This window comes from Mus pahari, chromosome 12 (genome assembly GCF_900095145.1).
Source record: "Mus pahari chromosome 12, PAHARI_EIJ_v1.1, whole genome shotgun sequence".
Taxonomy (NCBI): domain Eukaryota; kingdom Metazoa; phylum Chordata; class Mammalia; order Rodentia; family Muridae; genus Mus; species Mus pahari.
The window spans coordinates 66,098,193-66,121,834 of NC_034601.1; the positions used below are offsets into that span (position 1 = coordinate 66,098,193).

The window sequence follows — 23,642 nt, forward strand, 5'->3', positions numbered from 1 at the left end:
TTCACCAGATTATCTCCAAGTCAAACTGATAAGCCCAAGTTAAAAATATGACATTTAAGAGCAAATGACTATAGTAGGAAAGACAAGAAGGATATCCTTTAATTTTATATTGTACATGTAAATATCTATGTATATATGTATACATGTAATTATTATATGAGCAAACACAAGTAAATCTTATTTAAATTATACTGAATGTACTCTGCATGCCAGTATATGATAAAAATTAGTTTAAACTGATCTAGAAATTAGTACATAGGTCTTTGCATATGAGGACAACTCTGGCTTCTGCTCAAGTAGAATCTCTTCCGTTAGTTCCTACAAAACACAATTATCTGTGCATCATAATCTAAAATGTCAAACTCCTGCTTTAGAAATTTTATTAAACTTAGAAGTAAGCAAAATAACTTAATGGAATAAGGCTGTATAGCATTATAATAATTACAACAAATCTGGAGAGATGAAAGTTTAAGAGAAAGTTTTATGGGTTTTCAAATTAAAGTCAACGCACAAAACATTATAAATAATGCTATAATTAAGGGAGAAAGTGGACCTTCATTACATTCTAAAATGTGTGTATCAAGTTTTAAATACAGCATATCTGTTTCAAGTCAAATAGCTATGCAGAATTCCAGTAATTTCTTATCACCTGCTTTTATTGTCCTATCTCTGACATCATTAGACACAACCAAAGGTCAACTAATTAGAATTTCCCCTTCTTTCCCCTCTACTACCTAAATAAATAGCTCATTGCCTAGAATGACTCTGATCAATAAAGTAATTGAAAATCTCCTGGCTAGCAGAAATTCAGTCTCAGGGAAGTTATGGCTGAAAGGTGACCACAGGTTTCCATGACACTGGAGTCAAAGGTTAAATGAACATTTAGGGTTTTCAGTGATCTGTGAACAACTCTGTGGTCTTCTCTAACTGCATGTTATAAATCCTTAATAAACCATTTAGATAAGACCACAGTGCAGTGTTTATTTTCAACATAAAGTGTGAAATATATTCCATTTCTATATGCTTTTTGAGTCTTATTGACTCTACCCATAGAATGGCCATTACACTATTGTTTTAATTTTGAGAAAACATTGGAGAAACAAAAAAGGAAATGAACTTTCCTCACTAGTAATATTTTTATACATATTTAAAATAAGAATATATTGAATAGTTTGGTTCAAAGAACTTATTTTCAAAGCTTGAGTGTTTAGGCATTTTCCCTGGTATAAGACTGATGTTAATCATTATCTTTTATTCTGTGAAAGAATTATGGAGGCATAGAGGACCAAAGCTAGGGGAAAAACCCTTTGTCATCCTATTAACCCTTGAATGGGCTTTCTCAATTCCATGGCAGGAAATTCTCTGCAGCACCAGCAGGTTCAGTCCAGTCTCTAAATATCTCCATAGACAGTGTCTGTCTGGCCCTGCACCATTCCTGTGCTAAATTGGGCCTCACCATGGACATATGTTAAACATTGCCTTTTAATCCATACATGAATCCAGATATAAAGGAAAATAAAGTGAGTCTCACCACTGAAAGAGAGAGAGAGAGAGAGAGAGAGAGAGAGAGAGAGAAAATCTAAGAGTATAAAGATCAAAGGCCCTTTATCTCAGAAACTTAATATTAAGAGGAAAAGAAAAGTCAAAAAGGAGGAAAATTCAGAAAAAAATGAAACAAAATTAAGAGTTTCTCAATTTAAGACATTAAAAACTGGGGGAAATTCCTTTTCACAGCTCATACACTATCTATCCCCTCCCACCCAAGCTGTAAAGTACAATAAATAACCTTCTGGTGAAAAGAAAATCATCACACCCTTTTCAACTTCCAGCAGAAATTAAAATTCAAGGTACATATGCACAAGCAAAAAAACCATAATTTTAGCATCATTACTCCCTTTGAATGCATTTAATTAATTTAACTTAGTGAATGTATAATTAAAGTTGGAAGAATGTCATAATGTGATTAGCTAACTTAAATCTCATTTCTGTCTTGCTGATGATGTTTAAGGATGGTATTTTCTACTCCTCTAGTCAGATAAAAGTATTAATATCCATCAGAATCAGCCACTCCAAGGAAGTACTTAGTGAAAGCATAGAGATTATATTTATAAATAGGAGTGATGTCATTTGTTTAAAATAATACACCCTGGTAAATTTAATGATCTAAATAGCTATCTTCAATGTTCTTTTTCTTAGGGGGAATGACTAGTATGAAATCAGAAAGAATTAGAAACTATTAACCATTATTGATCTACTTATGTAAATGTAATATATTTTCTAATGAAACTGTATATATAGGCATCGATGCAAATTTTTTGACAAATCAAATATTCTCCCCAAACCTGAAATAAAAAATAAAATAATAAAAAATAAAAATAAATAATATAAAATAATAATGATAAAACTAATTCTTTTCATGAGGATAATTGAGCAATGACATCTCACCGTCAGTAACTTCCAGCTGTGCTTTAGCTAAAATGCTTCCTGCCACCGTTAGGGCCTGGCAGATGTAGTAACCCGCATCTGAACGCTGAATGTTCGTGATGGTGAGGTCCCCTGTGGGCGACACTGAACACCGGCTGTTGGGCTGCTGAGGTTGATTCGGGAAAAGTAGGTTCTGTGGAAAACCAAGAACAACAGAAAACAGTGTCTTCAGTGTTTGTCCCTCAGCAAGCAAAGTTTCATTAACAACTATAATCACTATAAGAATATGGCTGAAAAAATCAAATGTACAGATTTAAAACCACGTGGTTCTGAAATGCCTATATGTTCCACAGTGGGTTTGACTGGGAAATATTTTCCACGTCCTAAACCATGAGCTACAGAGTAAGCGTGTTCTACATGGAGGAACCTCCATCCACAGTTCTCAAAATTATGACTTTCAAATTTAACTTTGGATTAGAATATAATTCATGGAGTTTTATAGACACACGGATCTGCAAGATATTGACTGAATTGGGACCACTAACATAACTTTATATCAACTATCTACCCCCTTGTGTTTGTTAGTTATATATTTCGGCTTTGAAATTTAGTTTCTGCCTCTCTAAAATAAGTGGGCAAAGGACTACTCATATGACTCGGTTCCCAGGCATTTAAAGCTGTTGACTGTAATGCTAAGTACAGAGGAATCTTATACAGTAACAAAAGATGTCAAATATCATTGCTGTTGACCAATCTGAATATGTGAGGACAAGTTCCAAATAGTGTATATACTGTAGACTGACCAGGGGATGCTTCTAATTCTAAATTTTCCATGGTCAGCCATACCAGCTTCTGAAAGAGCTATGAAAAAAAAAATGCTACAATTTAAGCAAAGGTACGACAATTCTTTAAAATAAGTAAATGCTCCCGCATGGGTCTGAAAGCATGCAAGTAACCTCTACAACCTTCAAAGTATTGCTTTCGTTTAAAAATAGTTTCCTACACACTTCATTAACGCCTGTCACACAACTAATAGAGCCCACTCACGAACCCTTAAAGTTCCTCTCTCAGAACTGGATTATTCATTTGGAGGACCTGTGCTGTTTTACTGTTGTTCAATTAAGAAAAAAACCTGTGGATACTATAAATCATACTGAGGTATATTCCTAGCTGCACTATAAATAAGGACATATCAATTTTTATGTTGTATTTACTTACAAAAAAAAAAAAAAGCATTAGAACCCCCTGGGATCTGTTTGGCAATATGGTAATTAATTTTCCAAGTTTGTAATTAAACAATTTCAATAAGTTGAAATCAGGAGGTAATAACATTCAATTAAAGGCACAAGACACATTTTCACCTTAAAATATTTTTACCCTTGAAGTAATGCCAGTGGACGAGGATAAAATAGGGTATTAACACTTTTCAATTACGCTAAATGACTTTAATCCAGCAAATGATGTCCTACTTTAATTAGAAGCTCTTCTCTTTATTGCGACATGATGGATGTCCACTTTATGAGATTCAAGTGAGACACTATAAGCCCACTTTACATAAACATTACCATGCTATTAAATGCTGTCTAAAAGGAGCAATGTTTGCTAGCATGACAGGAATATAATTTCAAAATGCTATTGCCCCTCTCAGAAAGTCGCATTACTCTATAATACTAGGCATTTTCATATACTTGAAAGATAATTTGAGAACAAACCGAATCTCCTGTGGAATCCAAATATATTACAGTTATAAAACATCTGAAAGAGAAGGGTCTAAATTTTAAGGGCAGTTGAAAATGATACAATAACTCAAAGGGCACACTTTCCTGCAATTAGCCATTAGAATACTAATTTGCATTGCACTAATCCATCAGATGGCCTAATTCTCCCTGGGATCTCTTCCTCTACAATGTAACGTCATTCCACTTTCTAAATGATTCGTTGACGTGGAAGGTGGCATTTGATTGACTTTAATCCATCATCTATAGTCCCAGGTTGTATGGCACCGGCAAAAGAAATGGATTACAAGTCAAGCCCAGCAACTCTGCGGAGCTCTCAAAGCGTTTGAGCACCGTATTAGTCCTAATTGGCATTATCAGCATGCACTGAGGACCGTGGATCGTTAACTTCAGGGTTTGGTCTCTTTCTTCTGATGGACAGGGACAGATGACGGTACAAGTTGAATACTGGAAACAGGAAGACTGAACTTTTGTGGATAATATCTAAATTCATTGGACGAAAATTTAGAGTCTGTCCAAAATTTTACTGCCACTCTTAATATCTCACGCTCTCAACTCCCCAGAGGAGATAATGGCGAAAGTAATCATAATATATCTAACACTGTAAGCAAACCAATACACATAACATCAAACATTGTGTATCATTATTAATATCTTTTGAATATTATTTCACTTTGTCAGACAATATGTGGTGATGCTTAAAAATCTCCTAATAATATCTATTCAACATCATTTATTATTATGTTAGATAGCCTCTGTTCACAGGACTAGAGCATCAGTGTCCGTTTTAACTTGTGTACTTTTAGGGCTATCTATATTAGTTATGTGATTTGTATATGTATTAATTTATCTTAACCAACAGCTATCTTTAATTATTGAAAAGACAAGATTTTTTTCATGCCAGGTGTTATAATTCTATTTGAAATAAACTTTACCAGTGAAGAGTCAAAGAACTCCTGAAGAGAAATTCATCTCTTTTAAAGTCTTCAAAAGGTGTGTCAATATCAACTCTTGACATTTAGATAACTTCCCTTATCCCCACCCTTCCAAAAAAATCACCAGAAGTTGGAGCGACAAGTAACCATTTCAAAAAGAATACTGAGTGCTTCTTTTTTGAGAAATGAATGCCTTCTTGAGTTATTTATAGAACCTTCAGAATGAACAGACAGCTCATTTCAAGAGGGACGTGGAGACATGTTCTTAGTCTAGGTTTCTTAATGTCTCATCTGCTTTAAGCTGGAAATTTGTATTGGCTCAACCTAGAAGCTAAGCACTTGAGAAAATTAATGTGTCCAGTCGAGTTTTCCAAAAGACTTTGAGAGATGATTTTGTCCAGAAGGTTCACAGCAAAAACAAGATAGTTGTTTCCTGTGTAAAATGTGTTGTTTCCTGTCTAATTTTATTATGAAGAAATCCAGAGGGGGAAAAAAAGGAAGAATGGAATTCCTCCATTATTAAATGAACGTGTGCTTAAGTTTGTTCTCTTTTTATACCGCCCAGGCAGAGGGTTGAAATTAGATTCTATGGGAACTAATACTGGAGTTTTAAAATGCTGTTTCATGTCTTTTATGCTAAGAACTATTCTAGGCATTTTATATGTGACACTTCACTTAATCATACTATGCCACTAGGTACAAGAAAGCAACATGGCCATTGCTGTCAGAAATTTTCAATATCTTTGTTAATTGAGGTTTGAAATATTTTATTTTTATTTTCTGTTAGATACAGAATTAAAAAAAAATAACCCCTGTCAAATAAAGAGTCTGTATTGAAACACTTGATATCCAGTTATTTTAGAATCATTTCTTTCTCAGAAATAACACACAGTGAACAATGACAGAAAGAGAAGACAGGTTCTGAGGGTCATCGAGGGAGAAGTTCAGAGATGTCAGAAAAGCAGTCATGCCCCCACTCACCTGGCTGCCTTCTTTCTGCCAAAAAACAGCTGGCTGTGGGTTTCCTTTAGTTTCACAGGGGAATGTCACTGTCCGGCCCTGAGCAACGATCTGATCTCTTGGCCTAACCACAAACTGTGGAGGAGCTAGAATTTGAAAGGAAAAGACAGCGTAAACATCAACCTTTGACAACAAGGAAAAAGATATCAAAGAGAAATCTGGCCCTGAGTGGTTGGCCCAGCAGTGGAGCCAGAGCAAGTCTAGGTCACTTTACTTACTTTAGTGGATTTCTCACAACACAAAGGAAAAGAAAGAACAAACTCTCCAAGATGCAGGAAGAAATGAGGTTATTAGCAGACATACTTGAAATATTGTTCATTAGCATCCTGTGTCTTAGTACTTGCTTAGTAAAATAGATGCCTCATAATCCTAAAATTCATGAGACAACATGTCACTGCCAATTTGGAACTATATTTTGAATAGGTCACCGTGAAAGAGTATAGTATCTTAAGCAACTATCTTCTTCCTGAAAAGTCAATGTATTTGCAAGCACAAAGCTCTTTATAATGTTTTCAGGATATTGTATGAGATCCTGAAGTCACAAAAAAGTTTACATTTTATCCTCATTGTTATCAAACATCTGAATATTCAAGGCTTGATGCACCCAAAACACTGAAGTACAGGAGAGACGAATAGCTCATACAAAGGTTACTAATAATATAAACACATGAATTGAAACAGTTTATTCCTTTTGAATAACTTTATTTCAATATGCAGTAATCAGGCAATTAGTACATTCTACTGGGCACTATAGAGTTGGAAATATGAAGCTCAAGAGGTTCACAGCCTTGTGAAAAAAGTAACCATAAAACATAATAATCGTGATATAAACAAAACACACCCAACAACGATGACAAATATGCCGAGTTCAGAGAGGGCCTTTCAGAACACCACAGAAGACGACATCAGTTATACAGCAGTTGGTGAGCAGGGGGAGGGGTAGGGGGTTTCAGAGGGGAAACTAGGAAAGGGGAGAACATTTAAAATGTAAGTAAAGAAAATATCTAATAAAAAAAGAGAAAAGACAAGAAAGAAAATGCTTTGGCTAGGAAATGAGTGTTATAAGAATTTTGAGTAAAGAGCATCATTTGGACATCGGGATGTTGAACACTTTTCACATTTGGTGCTCACTGAAGAATTTAAAATCAAGAGTGCATCTACTACAATGTTGTGAGGTGGGAGGAAGAGAAGGTTAAAATAATTAACAGAGTGGAAATAAAGGATCATGCTACCCTGCCAATCCTACGGTGGATATCCCTCATCTGAATGACAGCTGCAAAGTAAACCTTCCGGAGACTTTATTACTAGGATGAGGATGGAAGACATGAGAAAGGTTTACTCAGTAAAGTAAGGCATGAGGTTAGGAGACTAGTAGAAAGGTGTAGGTAAAGATGATAATCCCAAGGAAGAGTGACCTTTTAGAAATGGAAAGAAATGGAAATAAAATCCTAATGCTCACAATGAGATGGGGGTCTAAAGATAGGAAAGTGGGAAGCACTAGAAGATACCCAGACACTTCCACAAGGACATCTTCACACCATGCCCTTCCGGGGAAAATAGTCTCCTATCCCGTGACTATTAGAATAGCTCTTTCTACTTTAAAGATGTTATTTAGGTAAGAAACTTAAAACCGACAAAACAGTTTCAAACCAGCTCTAACTTGTAGAACTCAGTGCAGAGAGAACGTAATCATAAAAAGTGGACACTGGAGAATTTTAACAATATGCAATGTCTGAAATGGGCAGTAATATACTGTCAAGTATACATCTTAACCCAAATTCTACCATTGGATAAAGAGCATAATTTTCTCAAACATAATCATACTTCTTTTTTTTTTTTTTTTTTTTTTTTTTTGTACACCAGTCTAATCACAAACTCAGAGATCCGACCACTTCTGCTTCCTGGGTGCTAGGATTAATGGTGTGTGCAACATTGCCTTCAAAAGTGTCCATTTTTCAGGAGACACGAAAATATGAGGTGTTTACCATGAAAAACCTTAACATTGTTCTGTATTATCTATGCTTTGCCACTTTAGGTTATGTGAACTTCTTGATATGAGAAAGACTATAAATTGTCCCAAATACTAGTAGAATTTTCGAATGTAAGAGATCTAACTAGTACTACTTTATTTAATTTTTATCATAATAACAATATAAAATATGGTAAAATTACCAAATAAGGATGTGTAAAATATTATAACCCATTATTTAATTATTTTGATAAAATTACTGCATGAACTTGAGGTATTTCTTTAGATTTCTCCAAATCTGACTTCCCATTTTAAAAACATCCCTTTTTAAAGATTTGTTTTATTTTATTTATATATATATGTAAGCACTACATAAATACTTGTGTATAAACATCCAGATTTCCATCAACGATACAGGCCAGAATAGGGCATCCAATTCTCTACATCTATGGTTAAAGGCAGTTGTGAGGCACCAGAATTGGGTTCAGTGAAACAAATGTGTTTTTTTTTAATTTCCTAAAATATTTCTAATCCCATATCTAAAATCCTGTTCCCAGATTCAAAATTTGTCCCCAAATAAGGACAAGAACAAGACCATACCATACATTTACTTTCCTGAGACTAGGCGATTCACATTTTTATTCATTCTAACCATTTGACTAGCTAGAAATTATAAGACGCTCTGCTTAGTACAGAGATTGGAAAGTAAATAACATAATGGACTTATATAATGCCCTTGACTTTAAATAAACATAAAAGTAAACACAGTAGGATATGATTCATGAAGTAGTTATTAGTTTTTGTTGGTTTGTTTTTCTGTTTAATGCAGGACTCAGGAGGTGGAGATAGTTGATCTCTCTGAGTTTGCAGACAGTCTGGTATATACACAGATTTCCATACCAGCCAAGGTGACATAGTGAGACTGTCTAAAACCATAAATGCAAAAGGAACTTGGGGAAACAGTAAGAATAGAACCAAAGACAGTATATAGTGAGGAAGGAAGAGAGAGTTAATTTTGAGTTGCGTTCCAAGCATAGGCATTCACTAGATGAGAAGTAGTGAGCTCGGTGGGCATGGAGTGAATCAGCATTGAAGGCAGAGAAATGTGGGATTACAACTTTTACAGAGAAGGCTGTAAGAAGAAACAATGTCTGGAGCAGAGACTGAAAGAAAGGCCATCCGGAGACTGCCCTACCTTGGAATCCATCCCATACACAGTCACCAAACTCAGACACTATTGTAGATGCCAAGAAGTACATGCCGACAGAAGCCTGACATAGTAGTCTCCAGAGAGTCTCTCCCAGAGCCTGACAAATACAGAGGTGGATGCTTGCAGCTGACTGAGCATGGTGTCCCCAATGGAGCAGTTAGAGAAAGGACTGAAGAAGATGAAGAGGTTTGCAAACCCCATAGGAAGAACAACAATATCAACCAACCAGATGCCCCAGAGCTCCCAGGGACTAAACTACCAACCAAAGAATACACATNGAGGGTCCCATGGCTCCAGCCATATATGATACAGGCCAGAATAGGGTATCCAGCCACATTTGTAGCACAGGATGGCCTTGTTGGACATCAACGGAAGGATAGACCCTTGGTCCTTTGAAGGCTCAAAGCCCCAGTGTAGGGAGAGGAAGGTGGGAGTGGTTTGGTGAATGGGAGAAGAAGCAGGGAGAGGGGTGGGGTGGAGGAGGTGAAGCATGAAAGGGGATAAGATTTGAAATGTAAATAAAGAAAATATCCAATAAAAAATAAGATTTAAAAAAAAGAAAACTCAGGACTCAGCATATTACACTGAATACAGATAGACCAGATAATTCATGCTAAAGGTGTTTAACGTATTGCTCTGGAAAAAGATCTATTTACAAGGATATTTTTACAAGGAATGAATGTTCTGGAAGTAATGTGGCTGCGAATTGAAGACACTGAATAGAAAATCAGAGAGGCAAAGGGCTAAAGAACCTTAGAAAGTTGGGACAAAAAAAATCTAGTGATAAATACATTGTATGGAGGTACTTACAGGAAACATGCCATCATGTGAACAACTTAAAGATATATCTCTACGCTGCAGTTATTCCTGGTAGTGGAATAAAAAATAAAAGGAAATAACAATTTCCTGATTTCTAACTTTATAAAAGATGACTATCAAATACTTTGTTTACACTATTTATAAAACAAGCCTTGCATGAGATTTTTACTCATAATGCATCTTTCTCCTAAGTTACTATAAATATGCTACATCTCTAATGATTGTAATCACTTCTTGTTGCCAGAATTTCAAGACCCATGGCTCCCAAAAGACCTGCCATTGTCTTAGTATTATCTGATCTTATAAAACACTGATGCGTTTAACAGAGCAAAATTCAAAGACCACTTGTGTCTTTGAAAATGCCTGACCTCATGTCAGCTGAAATCCAGACAACAGGAAAAATTAAAACAATCACTTTTTCCTGGGTAGACTCCCTGCCGAAGATCTATACTGCAATCTCTGTGAGGGAAGATTGGCTACAGAAATTTATTGGGGAGGGGGAGAAGCTAAAATGAAAAAACGGCCCCAATAATTCTTCTGGGAACACTCCCCTGTATCAGTATTTCTGAAGGGTGGTATTGAAAATGGTTTTAAAGAAGGACTTGGGCATTGGGACCAATGGGAGGGAGCAGCCAGAGGAGGCAGTCCATCAACAGAACACAGAAGCACCAAGTGTGCTGTACACAAAGGGGCTTGAGTCCTGAGAGTGCTCACATTAAATATAGGAAACAAAATTAGGCCCTCAAGATGTCAATTCAAAACCCACACTTAAACCCAAACCAAACTAGAAAGATTGACTTATAAAATCCAGATGAATTTACTTATTAGAGAAATGGCAATTGTCCTATATCTCCTTAAGAAAACAAACTATAAAGTATGTATTTATAATCTGAAAACCTAAAATTAAAACAAAATTATTAGATAAACCTCTCATAACTACGATGTACTAATCCATGTGCTCAATCTGCCAGGTGATTAGATCTTATTGTTATGTCTGAATGAAGAGAGATGAAGATGTCCGGTGCCACAATTCAGTGTTTAATTAGAACAGGTTAAAAAAAAATAGCTCTCTAAGAAAAGTACAATGCATGAATTCCAGAGAAGCACGCTCTAATATCAAAAGGTCAGTTACGTTTGCACTTCTCGGAGAGTTCAGCTGAAACTGTGTTTTGAGAATTTAAATAAAATGCACAGTAAATTAGATTTGATTCCTGCTAATTTATGCTTCGGTACTGCATTCAGTCCATGCTGGCTTCAATCAAAGTCATGCTACAGCACTTTTATGCTAATGCCTGCTGGTGAGCCAGAGTGGGTGGAATGGAAATCAGAAAGCTGAGCATGAGTCAGAAGCATAGGGCATGCTGGAGGTGGGCTTCGAGACGAGGGGAGAGGGACCTAAAGGTTAATCACATCATGTTCAAGTTGTTTCTACAGGAAACTATGACTTTCTATGGCAACCATTAACATGGAGATAGCCGGGCAGCAGTTAGGTGCATTTCTATGGGATATGCAGTGGTTACAGACACACTTAGCCGGACACTTTGATTGTAAATTTGTACCTGAATGAATCATCTTTGGATTCTTTAATAAACATTTTGAACTTACTAACTCAAGTAGAAAACACTGTGTGTGTGTGTGTGTGTGTGTTATTTAATATATTTTGCTCATTAAATGCTAGTATATTCTGTAAGAATATTTTAAAATCAGCATCTTCCACCGTTTGATTGAGCTACATATGTACTTCTTCACAACTTCTTTAACACAATGGCAAAAAGACAATATCGGCGTGCTGACCCAGGGTCAATGGCCATGTTATATCATCCACAGGCATTAGTTCATTTCAAATATAGAATTATACATGTCTCAACTATGACAATCTTTATATAAATACCAGTAAGTTGAGCTTTTTGAAGAATGCTTCAATTATTACATAAAAAAAAATGTTATCTTGGGGAATAGACTTGACATTTGGTTTATTTTAAATAAATATTGAGCTCTTAATTTAAAATGATTCTCATCAGATAATGACCCCATTAAACTCATAATTTCTCATCTCTAGTATGAACCAAAAGACTAGGAATTTAAGATTATAATTTCTAGTATGGTAGACTATAGGAAAGAGTACACAATGTTTTCATGAGCAGTGTGTCCCTTGTCACTTGTGTGGTTGTGTTCTTGTTCCTGTGCTCCTCAAACCCTGGCTTCTATTATCCCAATCTTGTTGACATGGGTGAACCTGAACATACTTTGACTATGTACCTGCTATGGCTTCTTTCCAGTGTAAGCAACACAGATTTATTTGTTCTGAGTTGTTTATGTGCTGTTCTCTATGTTTCTTGTTTCCTGAAATAACCTGTAATATCTCTACAGTAAAATATCTGTCTTTGCCTTAGAACATTTTTTGAGCTGTAAAAGTTGAAAGGGATGCCTAGAAGATATTTCGAACTACTATAAAGGAAATGTTCAACATTTTCCCACATTTATACATAAAGCGTCTAACACATTCTTTGCCCTGACTATAATAGTTTGGATAGACAGAAAGTCAAACAGGATATGTAGTTTGTAAAAAGGAAAATATTCCGGGCAATTCTGAAATTTCTCCATAGAATACCGTAGAAAATGTTCTCGTTGCCAAAGTTAAAAGGACCACAAACAAATATCCATGATCCCAGAGGAACAAAAACACATGCACAAAGACAGACATTATGTAGCATTCAAACCTGGAATTTCCTGAATATCATTTAAGTTTATACAGCCAATGTAAACACTGAGAACTGACTTCATTACAGTAGAATAGATGCAAGGAACAAGACATGAATAATCATTTAATGATAAATGGATTCTAATTGATAAATGATTAGTTCCTCACCTCATTTAATTGTAGTTATTTTCAATGTTTGACAAGTAATTTCAAAATAATTTGTTAATATTGAAATTGAATACATAATGTCATAAAATATTTGACTTTAAGCACATTAAGATATAATTTGTCTAAGAAGATGAAATTTATTTGTAATGGAAATTGCACATTAAAGATACAAGATTATAATAATCATTTTTGTAAAGCTTGAATAATTAGATATTATTTACTTTTATTATTTCCAACAAATTAAAAATGATCAAATTGCTAAATTACATAACTTAATAATATTTTGTGTCCATGGTAACTATTATTCAAGAGGAGGAATATGGTTGATTTCTAAGCCAGTAACTCTCAGTTAATATTTTAAAAATCTCATTCCATATAAAATATCTATAACTTTACCTTTTCTTTCAACAAATATCTGTTAACTCTATCTGCATGTTCAGTGTCAAATGCTTTTTAAAATGGAAAGTACTAAATGGGTCACTACTCTCATAAATGTGAAGTAATGACACAGTCAAGAGACTAGAGTGACTATGGAGAACAGTCTCTACACTTGTTGGTATTTTATATCTTACTCTTTACTAGAGTTGTTCGACAGATATAAAATTATATCAGTTGTTGTATGACTGGAGATGTGTTGCTGCCACGCAGTACATCTTTAGAGTTTGGAATCACTTTTATAGAATTCATTGATTGTAAGAAGATTAATTGAGGTGCTGTGTGTAATACTCGAGATCTTTCCTACTTGTTGTCTATAACTTGAAATCTGATGCCTGAACAAGGAACTGAAGTTGGCCAGTGATTTACTATCTAGTGTGATCCTAATATAAAAATGGTAAGTTTTTAATTGCCATAGAGAACAACCGTGGATACAATTCTGAGAAGAGTGAAGGAAGAAGAGGGTTAATCTGGTAAAAGGAAAGGATTTTTCCTCACACAGGCAATAACACCCACTGTGTATATACCTCATCCATTGCTACACCCACTTTGTATATACCTCATGCATTGGCACACCCACTGTGTGTATACCTCATCCATTGGCACACCTGCTTTCTTTGTGGACAGTAGCATTCTAAGTAAAATTCTTTCTGTGGTCTTGATGAACTGAAGGATTGTGTGAGTGGGGTATGCCAATTTCAATGTTAATGGAATTTATTCTATTTCGAAAATCTCTGCTAATTTTGTAATGTTATTAAATATTTCTACATTACAATGAATATAATAATTAACTCAGAACTAAGACAGACATGCTTATGGAGAACTTTAAACTTTATTAGATTTCAGATTGCTGAAGCAGATTTACTCTCAATTAGAGGTTAGCAGAGGAGGTCATGGAAGTAAAGCAAATTATTCTGGGTTTTAATAGGCAAGTGTTACAGAACTGCTCATTATACAAAAGACACAAATTGGAAACTCCTATGAAAAATATGTCAATAGTCTTTTTAACAAATCACAATTTTAAATCTCACATGATTTTTTTCATTTTCAAATGGGTACACTAGCTTTTAAAAATATGTTGGTTTATTTTATTCATTAGCTTAAAAATTTCCCACGTAATATACTTTTATCATATTATCACCCCTCTATTAGTTTTCTTGATTAAGATCTTAGTAATAAAATAGTGAAATTTTGCTTTTAAAGTCACTGATAACCTTCAAGAAAAATGGTTAGATATTAAAAAAATAACTAGTAAGGATTGTTAACTGTAGAGATATTAACTGCAAAGACACGACGTCATTATTACACCAACGAAAGAAGAAGAAATGGTGCTGGAAAGTCAACCCTAAATTGCTCCAAACTCTTAAATTAGGAAGAGTGTGTTTTCTCATGTGGCAAGGAGGGCACCAGAAGATTGGGAATGAGAAGGCAAAGCAGAGCTTAAAGGTAATTCTTCAAGCAAATGGTGAGACCAGGCATGCGTTTTGACTCACTTAACCTGTCAGCTTGCCAGAACTGTCTCGTCAGCAATCTAGCCCACTATGAGGGCTGCTCGTGTCNCAATCTCTCTCTCTCTCTCTCTCTCTCTCTCTCTCTCTCTCTCTCTCTCTCTCTCTGTCTCTCTCTCTAGAAGATTGCATAAGATGCCAATCAGCAAGAAGCAAAAGAAAAAAAAAAGCAACCAAGGAACAAATGTCCTTATACTGAGGGGTTGCTTCGTTAACAGAATTTTAATATGCAATTGCAATGTTTCTTAATAACATTAATTACACGCTCAGGAAGGCACCATCCTAAGTCATTAGTGCTTTCTTTTTGTTGCATTTTATCTACTACCAGCAGAATGAAAGATATGAGATGGGCCTGTTACTGTTAATGTTGCTTGATCTTTTTATGGCACAATTTAATACTGCTTGCATAAACATTTTCCTGGCAAGTATTAACTACGTATGTATGCATATGTTTGTATTAAGTAAGTATACCAACATAAGGCATGTACTTACAACATGCTAAGAGTTATGCTATTTCTCAAGACAGAACAAAGACCACAACAGTACTTAGTACTAAGATATTTGTCTAGCAGATGAAAATAACACCAACAATAAATTTCAAAAATAATACGGACCAAGTGATTTTACAATATATTCAGAAATATGTAGCTCAAATTTTAATTAAATTTCTAGTCTGATTTAATGCATATAATCATGAAACAATTACCTGAGTAACATAATATATTTAAATGAGTTACATAATAATTCAAATGTTACCTATAATAGGTATGTCTTATGCACATTATAGAATTGTTAAAGACAGCATCTTCTGACAACGCCGTCTTAAACTTTTTATATTTAGTGTTCTATAATGTTCCATAAGGGCTTATTCTTCCATTCCCTGATATTGCATAGAAGAAAATAAGTTAATATGAGAAATGTATCATAATCCCAAACCTCATATTTTTAAATATTATTCTCATCAATCAAGCACAGAAGAGAATTCATGTTGGATACCTTTCTGTCTCATGTCTGTCTTCTTTTGAGTCTGACTTTACAGAAATATCTCTCAATATTATAAAACTTAATTTTTGATTCTTTGAATGTAATCTGGATGTAAGTGTGGTACCTAGAAATAAGTTATGACTGTGCAGAACACTAATCAAAAGTTAGAAAGCTTATTGAAAGAGCAAAATCTACAATTTTAAATGGTTCACGAAATCTTCACTTCCTGGTGTTGTCTCTATGCATATGTTATGATATATGATGTGTTTACAGAGTATGTCATTCAAGTTTCTACTTAGTTGACGTTAAGACCTTTATACTAATTAGGTGAACTTAAATGATCATATAAGATTTCTAGAGAAGGGCACTGGGTATAAGCAAGTAGGTGTTCTCAGTAGGTGAACTCAGAGAAGTAAGATATAAAACGCATGTGGTGGTTTGAGTAAAAATGGTCCCCATATCATAACAGGTATGAATGCTTGGTCCCCTTTTGGTGGAAATCCTGGGAAAGATTAGGAGGTGTGTCTTTGCTGGAGGATGCACTGAGGGTGGGATCTGACTTTTCAAAAGTCTCTCTGCCTTGTGCTTGTAGATCAGGATTTAAGCCCTCGACTAACTACTGCTTCAGAACCGCGCTACTACTTTACTAACCGTCATATTATCAGGTCATATGCTATAACCATCAGGGACTATGAACCTCAAATTAAATGCCTTCTTTTATAGTTCATCTTGGTCACAGTCATACAATAGCAATAACAAAGTCACTAATACAACACAGAAAGGATTTGAGGTTTAGCCATTAAAGTATACTGGACAGCTTCTAAAGCCTGAGATAGTGGTGGGCATCTAATAAAGACTACAGGGGTGTAGCCCCCAAACTCTGAGGATATAAGTGTGGAAGGAGGTATCCCCAACCTTCACATGTGTGTATTTAGAAGTTGTAGCTACAAAATTTCCTCATAAGAAATAGATGTCGTTATAAATCATTAGATTTGTGGCATTTGTTTGTATAGCAAGAGGAACCTCTCAAAGCTGAAGTACAGCTGTTTTATGATGCAAGGAATATGAATGAAAATGAATAGGGCTCTCATGAAAATGCACATATCTTGATAGATCTGCTATTTGTTAACAGCTATGGAAATACAGTGGAGGAAATCAAATGGTTTTGATAGAATGTTTAGAAAACTTTCCAAGTAGGGATACTGAAAGAGCCTGAAACAGCTTCCATTTTCCAAACAAGTAAGCCTTCTCCATCTGCATTTAACTAAATAAGTAACCAGCAAAAGACCAAAACATGATTTAAGTTAATTAGATCAGTATGTCACCTAATTATCCATTTAAATAATGACAAAAGGAAGATCATAATAAATGTAAAATAATAAACTCATAACCTCTAAAATTTACTCAAAGAAACAAAAAAATAACCATATTTTTGAAAGCTTCCTATTGTCTGAATGAGACAGTGCCCCAAACAATTCTCCCTAAAATTTTATGCCTACCAAAGTTATAAGAAATGAGTAAATTAGCCAAGACCAAGAAATAGGTGATTGAAAAGTGAAGTTTAACAATGAAATGAGGAAAATTGAAAACAAAAACAAAGAAGTCAATCATATTTAATAAAAAGTACTTTGCAATTGGAATTGAACAAGGAAGGTTTTCACTTATTAAAACACATATCAAAATGTGTCATAAAACTGATGTCTCTAATATTGTCCAGGAGAAGATGATAAAGAGGGGATGTTGACAAGGACACACCAGCATAACTGATATATTTGAGGGAGTGAACAAAAATATTAGAGAATTAAAGATTTCCATAAAACATTAATAAACCACAATTTAAGGGATTTTGTTATATCTCAGAAACAGTAGACACCAGATGATCAACACTTAAGGCTTACACATCAAAATCACAGGAAGAACGAACAAGAACAATCTTACAGTATAATAAAACAAGCGGCAAAATTATACGATAAGCTTCATAATTCGGTAAACTACAATTCATTATAAAAGCTTAAAAGGACCTCTTATTGTTGTTCCACCTACAGGACCCCTTCAGCTCCTTGGGTACTTTCTCTAGCTCCTCCATTGGGGGCCCTGTGTTCCATCCAATAGCTGACTGTGAGCATCCCCCTGAGCTCGTGTCTCTAGCTGCATATGTAGCAGAAGATGACCTAATCGGCCATCATTGGGAAGAGAGGCCCCTGGTCTTGCAGACTATATATGACCCAGCACAGGGGAATGCCAGGGCCAAGAAGTAGGAGTGGGTGGGTAGGGGAGCAGGGGTGGGGAGGGTATAGGGATCTTTTGGGATAGCATTTGAAATGTAAATAAAGAAAATATCTAATAAAAAATTCAAATACAAAAAAAGGATCTCTTGCCTACATTCTAAGAATTGTGGTTGAATGTGTTATGTAATAATTTCAAAAGCAATTTGTTCTTGTTTGGCAATGTACATACTGTGACTTACACAGCTGAAGTCACTTCAGTGTTAGAAATAATACATGATTGCATTGCTTCCTTAAAATAACCCTCTGCAAAGATACGTTTCTCATGATGAAAACACTACTGAAATTTATAAGACATAAACAATACTTTTTATGTAAGCTATCAACATGAAAAAAGTAAAAAAAAAAAAAAAAGCGGGCTTCAGTAATAATTAAAAAAACAAAAACACCACCAATAAGAACCCATAGCTTTTTAGTGCTATCTACAGAAAACATATACTTGCAAGTAAGAGATGACCATCTTAGGCATCCGAGTAACAGCTTTTCCATGGGAGATGGAAGGCTGAGAATCAAAACACAGATCTTGCAAAACACACTCAAGATATCTTTAGGAGATATTTCAAGAAGAAGTGTAAGAACTATGAGCTTCTTGATTTTAAAAGTAATTGAAATAGTTAGCATATCAAAAGTAATTGAAACAGTTAGCATGTATGGTACTTCTTTGGGTATGTACAGTGACTGTGGATGTCAGAAATAGATGTGGAATCAGCATGAATTGGAAGTACAGATGGTTATGAGTCGCCATGTGTATGCTGCAAGAGCAGCAAATGCTCTGAATTACTGAGACATTTCTCTAGCACTGTTTCTTTAAAATTAAATCATTTAATATGGGTGTTTTGTGCAACAACATGTAATTCTCAAGTATTTATAAATACTTGCATTGAAACATTCTATCAAAATGTTGCAAACATTTTGTATGTGTGTTTCTGTGTGTGTGTGTGTGTGTGTGTGTGTGTGTGTGACTAAATTGGTAAATGATTAAAGATTCCTGTGAAGTTATATGGAGTGTTTGTTATTCATGATTTCCAAAAGTTTCACCCGATCCACTCAGCTTTTCCTCTCTATAGCTGAGGCAATCAGCAGCTAGCATATGGTACATAAGACACAAAACGGAAGAGAGCTCAACTTCACAGGCAAGGCAGCTGGTAGATTTGACAGTTCTTTTCCAAATTGCTCATCGTGTTTTGAATTATTGCTAGGAAAAAAATGTGTTGCCCATCTCCAAAATAGATGTTCATTTTTATTTTTATGCTGGAGAAAGACTTCTAATAGGAAAATAAACCAGATGGTTATAGGAAAAGAGGTAGGTTTCCTATTGAGATCATTTTCATATTGTCAGAAGACATTTCCAAGTAAACAAATAAATACTTCACTATTCATAGCCAGCTTTGCCCTCGGATGCACTTTAGCTCTCCGTATGAGTCTTGCCTTAGGAACAGTGTCAAAAATAAGGCAGAATGGTTTGGTGAATTCATTTTTAAAGAGACATTGATCTAGATTTTGTGCTAACCCCAAATATAACAGATAAGAGGGCTCATTCTGAGACATTAGTGACATTACAAACGACTAAGTGTAATATGGTAAATCTTTTTCTCCAGTGAGAAGTGTGCAATTGATGACATTCAAAATATTTTCTACAACCAAAATCTAATCAAACTTATATAGAATATCAAAATGCAGCAATGCATGCATGCAATTCTAATTGTGATTTGCATGGTGAAATAATCTTGCTGTCACTTTAAAACTCAATGGGATCTCTTAAGTCATCTTTGAACAGATCCTCACTTTTAAGTTCTCAATGATTCCAAATTGGGCTTCTCCACAGAACACAAAGAAGAATAATTTGGAATAACAGAGTGATTGTTTTCTGAAGTCTTACGTGCGTCGGAATCTGAATTTGATTCTTACTTTCCTTTAATATCCTTTATTTGAAGAATCCAGACACTTTTCTTTAGACTATGTGTTTACTTGAAAATATATTTCCCTATTTGTATTAGAATTAGAACATAATTCTCTCCTCTCCATATGATGTTTGTTTTAGAATACTCTTTATGCTATCTCTAAGATCCTCAAAGTTGTAAAATACTTGTGTTGGACACTATTAACACATTTGTATAATAATGAGTTTTCAATGATGCATGTAATTCATTATTTCAGTTGGTGTGTGCCTTTTAGCATTATTCTAAAAGTTTCAATGTCTATATTTAATATATTGAAAGCCATTGTAAGAGCTAATGCAGTGTCGTGGAAGTCTAATCTCTTCATTGTGAGCCTTTTCTTTACTAATCCAATGAAAATGTATCTAACTTTCAATTTCCCAAGTTCATAGCAGTTGTCACATTTGAAGTATAGCTCTTCATACTTCTGAGCACTGTCGTAAGTCACTCAAGACAGATTTATGAAATGACAGACTTTCTCAGATAAAGTATAATATGTCAAAAAGCTATTCTTTATTTCCAGTCCAATGGGAATTTAAGAAATTGTTTCAAACAAGGATAAATTTGGAAATAACTTATGAAACTCACTGTAGGTGACAGCTACAACTTAGATCAAGGAACATTCTATGATGTTTTAACCAATGCTTTTTTTCTTTGTTTAAAAGTGGCAAATGGATTAGAGATTCTGAGAACTTGTCAAATCATTTTAGTTAAGAGGCCATTTGTATGAGCATATTATTTCTAGCTACCAAAATCTGTAAGTGAATCTATTTATTTTCTGTTCACTCTAAAACTGCCTGTTTCAGTTACAATGTCTGCATCATTCTTTCTGTAATTATGTCTATTGACAAATGATTTTTATCTATTTTAACATTGAAAATCAGGACCGAAGATTACTGTACCTTTGATTTTAAAATCTTTTGTATGTGTGTGTGTGTTTAAACTTTATGCATTTAAACTTTTAGCTAATACATTTTACTAAGGTAAGTTTTAATAACAACTTTAGTTTTTGATACATTAATATCTCAGTTTACCTAGTTCAGAGATGCTGAGACAGAAAATCTAATGAAATGGTCACCTAACAGAGCATCAGTTCTAGAAGGTCAGAAAAGAGCATCAACTCTAGAATGGTGCTGAGTACAGTATTGGATCTAGCCTGCTCAAACAACATATTATCAGGTCCTCGTTCTCTTATTATTTTTAAATCACCCTCAATTGTAACATAATAATTATTAAAATATAGTTATTACTAAAACATTCACAAATAGTTAGCACTTAGATTTCTGCAAGCACATGCTATTCAGTTTCGCAAAGCCAAAGCAATAATGGGATATTAAGCGACAAACACTAACTGTTCATGCCAAAGGACATAGATCTTCCCAATCTCCCCACACTAATGTTAAGAATCCACTTTACAATGACATACACAAATTCCTATTAAATTTTGTCTATGTAGAAATGCAAATGAGCAGGCACAGAGAGAATAACCTTGAAAGATGAGGAGTCTGATTGGCTTAAAATGAAGTAAGTATAAAAGAAATAAACATCTCGATTTTTATGTATAGTCTTCTTTTTTCAGGAATATCAAACATAGGTCACTATTTTGTACATATTATAAAAAATTGTAGTGTTATATCTTCTTCCTTAGAAAGAGTTAAGAGTTTTCAACATACCAATAAAATATGTTATTTTGTCTGAAAACTGACACTAATTCATTCCTGTGTTGAGTCAAAATGGTTTACTAAAGCAACCAAAAAGGAGCAATGGTTGTAGCAGATAGTCCCTCATGAAGCATTTTAACATGGGCGAATAAATTTTCTTAATTATGACAAATGCTACTATGCATGATTTATGAAGCACTGTGCAAAGCCATGCCAAATGGAGAGAAGGATGGCTACTTACCAACAGGGCGAACTGTAGACATTACAATGGTGTGGTGAGAACATAAAAAAGAAATTAAAAAAAAGAAAGAAAATTATCAGAATGCATGATGTGTAATGTTACATTTAAGTATGGACAATAGAGTGACATCTATTCTCATAGTTCAGTTATGAACAAGGTTCCTAAGTCTGATAAAACTGAAAGACATAAACATAATTTTAAGGAAAAGGTTATTATTATTTTTTAACCACAGGACTAACTATGAGAGCTTAAAGGGATAGTTTAGATTTATCATCATAATTTACTTTAGGTACTATTTCAAAGACTTCAAATTAAGGAGTCAAATCCCATCTTAAATTTAAGAATAGACTAATAGAAGTAATTGAGCCAATGTTTAGCAAACATTTTGAAATTATAAGGTCTCACTGCTTGAATTAAATAGCAATTGGATTTCAGGCATTGCTTCTCAGAACCATTTCAAGGACAATAAACAACTACTTGATACAATTTTTTTGTAGGTAATAATTGAGGACCCCTTTGCGTTCCATCCATAGAATGTAACAAATGTACCAAATAGGTTGAGGTATGCCATTGGATCCCAACTAGCTTCCTGACTGCTGCTGATCCTATTCATTCTTCTGGCACAGGTGATAAAGCAGTGACTGACACGTAGATTCTTTCTCTTATTGAGTATGGCTTCAAACTGATGCTTCAGCTAATACATCACTTTTTTTAGTATGATACTATTACTTTGAATTACTAACAACCATAGTAATAGGCTACCCTTTCTCTTGATGACTGAAATTTTAAGAGACATGCAAAGGTTAATATTTTTTTCTAAAAATTTCAAATCAGTGTGAATAAACAACCATTTCATATAAAAGCAATAAGTAAGCATTAGAAAACATATATATGGTCCTTGTACACAGAAGAAAAATATATTTATAGGAATTATCTATATAAAGTATATAATTAAAATAGAAATGTTTCCACCTAATAGGCTATTGAACCATGATCCAGCTTATATAACCCTAGTGAATAATAGTGTATTTGTAGTGTGAATATATATTGTTGATGTCAGTTTAATCAACATGTCTATCATAATTCTGTATTTGTGCAATCCCTAAAAATAATAGTATATTTAGATATATATGAGATATGACTCTTTTATGACTAGCAGTATTTACAATTAGAAAATACTAATTTGGAAATATAATTATGGTATGTTTGTTGTAGGAAAGCATTGAGAAGGGGCCTGATGAGCCATCAGACTAATAACCAAGTAACGACATAAAATAGATATCATGATTCCTTCCTTTACCCTCAATAATTTCTCTTAGTTATGTCAATATCCTGTAGGAGGAAGAAAGCAATTTTGGAATTCATCCTAATTTAACTGCAAAATAGAATTGTTTTTCAAATATATTTTTCTAAGAAATATTGTCTTCTAAGATTGTGATATGAAGGAAAAAGAGGAATTTATGGTAAGGAATCATGCTAAAATAAATAATATATTTTACATAAACTTTAGATTAATCTTGAAAATTTTTACTTTACTGCCTTGGGAAATGTCTTTTTTAAAAAAAATCTTGTTTTGGCATTTTTCTCTTTTTTTCCTGTTTTTTTCTTT

The 23,642-nt window shown here is 34.3% G+C and overlaps 1 protein-coding gene across 13 annotated transcripts in view; it reads right to left on the reverse strand.

Moving 5' to 3' along the window:
- Positions 1–23,642, reverse strand: part of Robo2 (roundabout guidance receptor 2) — a 1,496,637-nt gene that overhangs the window by 84,571 nt on the left and 1,388,424 nt on the right. For all 13 annotated transcript variants that reach the window (XM_029544828.1, XM_029544827.1, XM_029544826.1 and 10 more), the window contains 3 exons: positions 22,034–22,045; positions 6,077–6,201; positions 2,446–2,617 (listed from right to left, as the gene is read on the reverse strand). In XM_029544828.1, the coding sequence (XP_029400688.1) occupies positions 2,446–2,617; positions 6,077–6,201; positions 22,034–22,045 (309 nt within the window). The remainder of the gene's footprint in view (positions 1–2,445; positions 2,618–6,076; positions 6,202–22,033; positions 22,046–23,642) is intronic.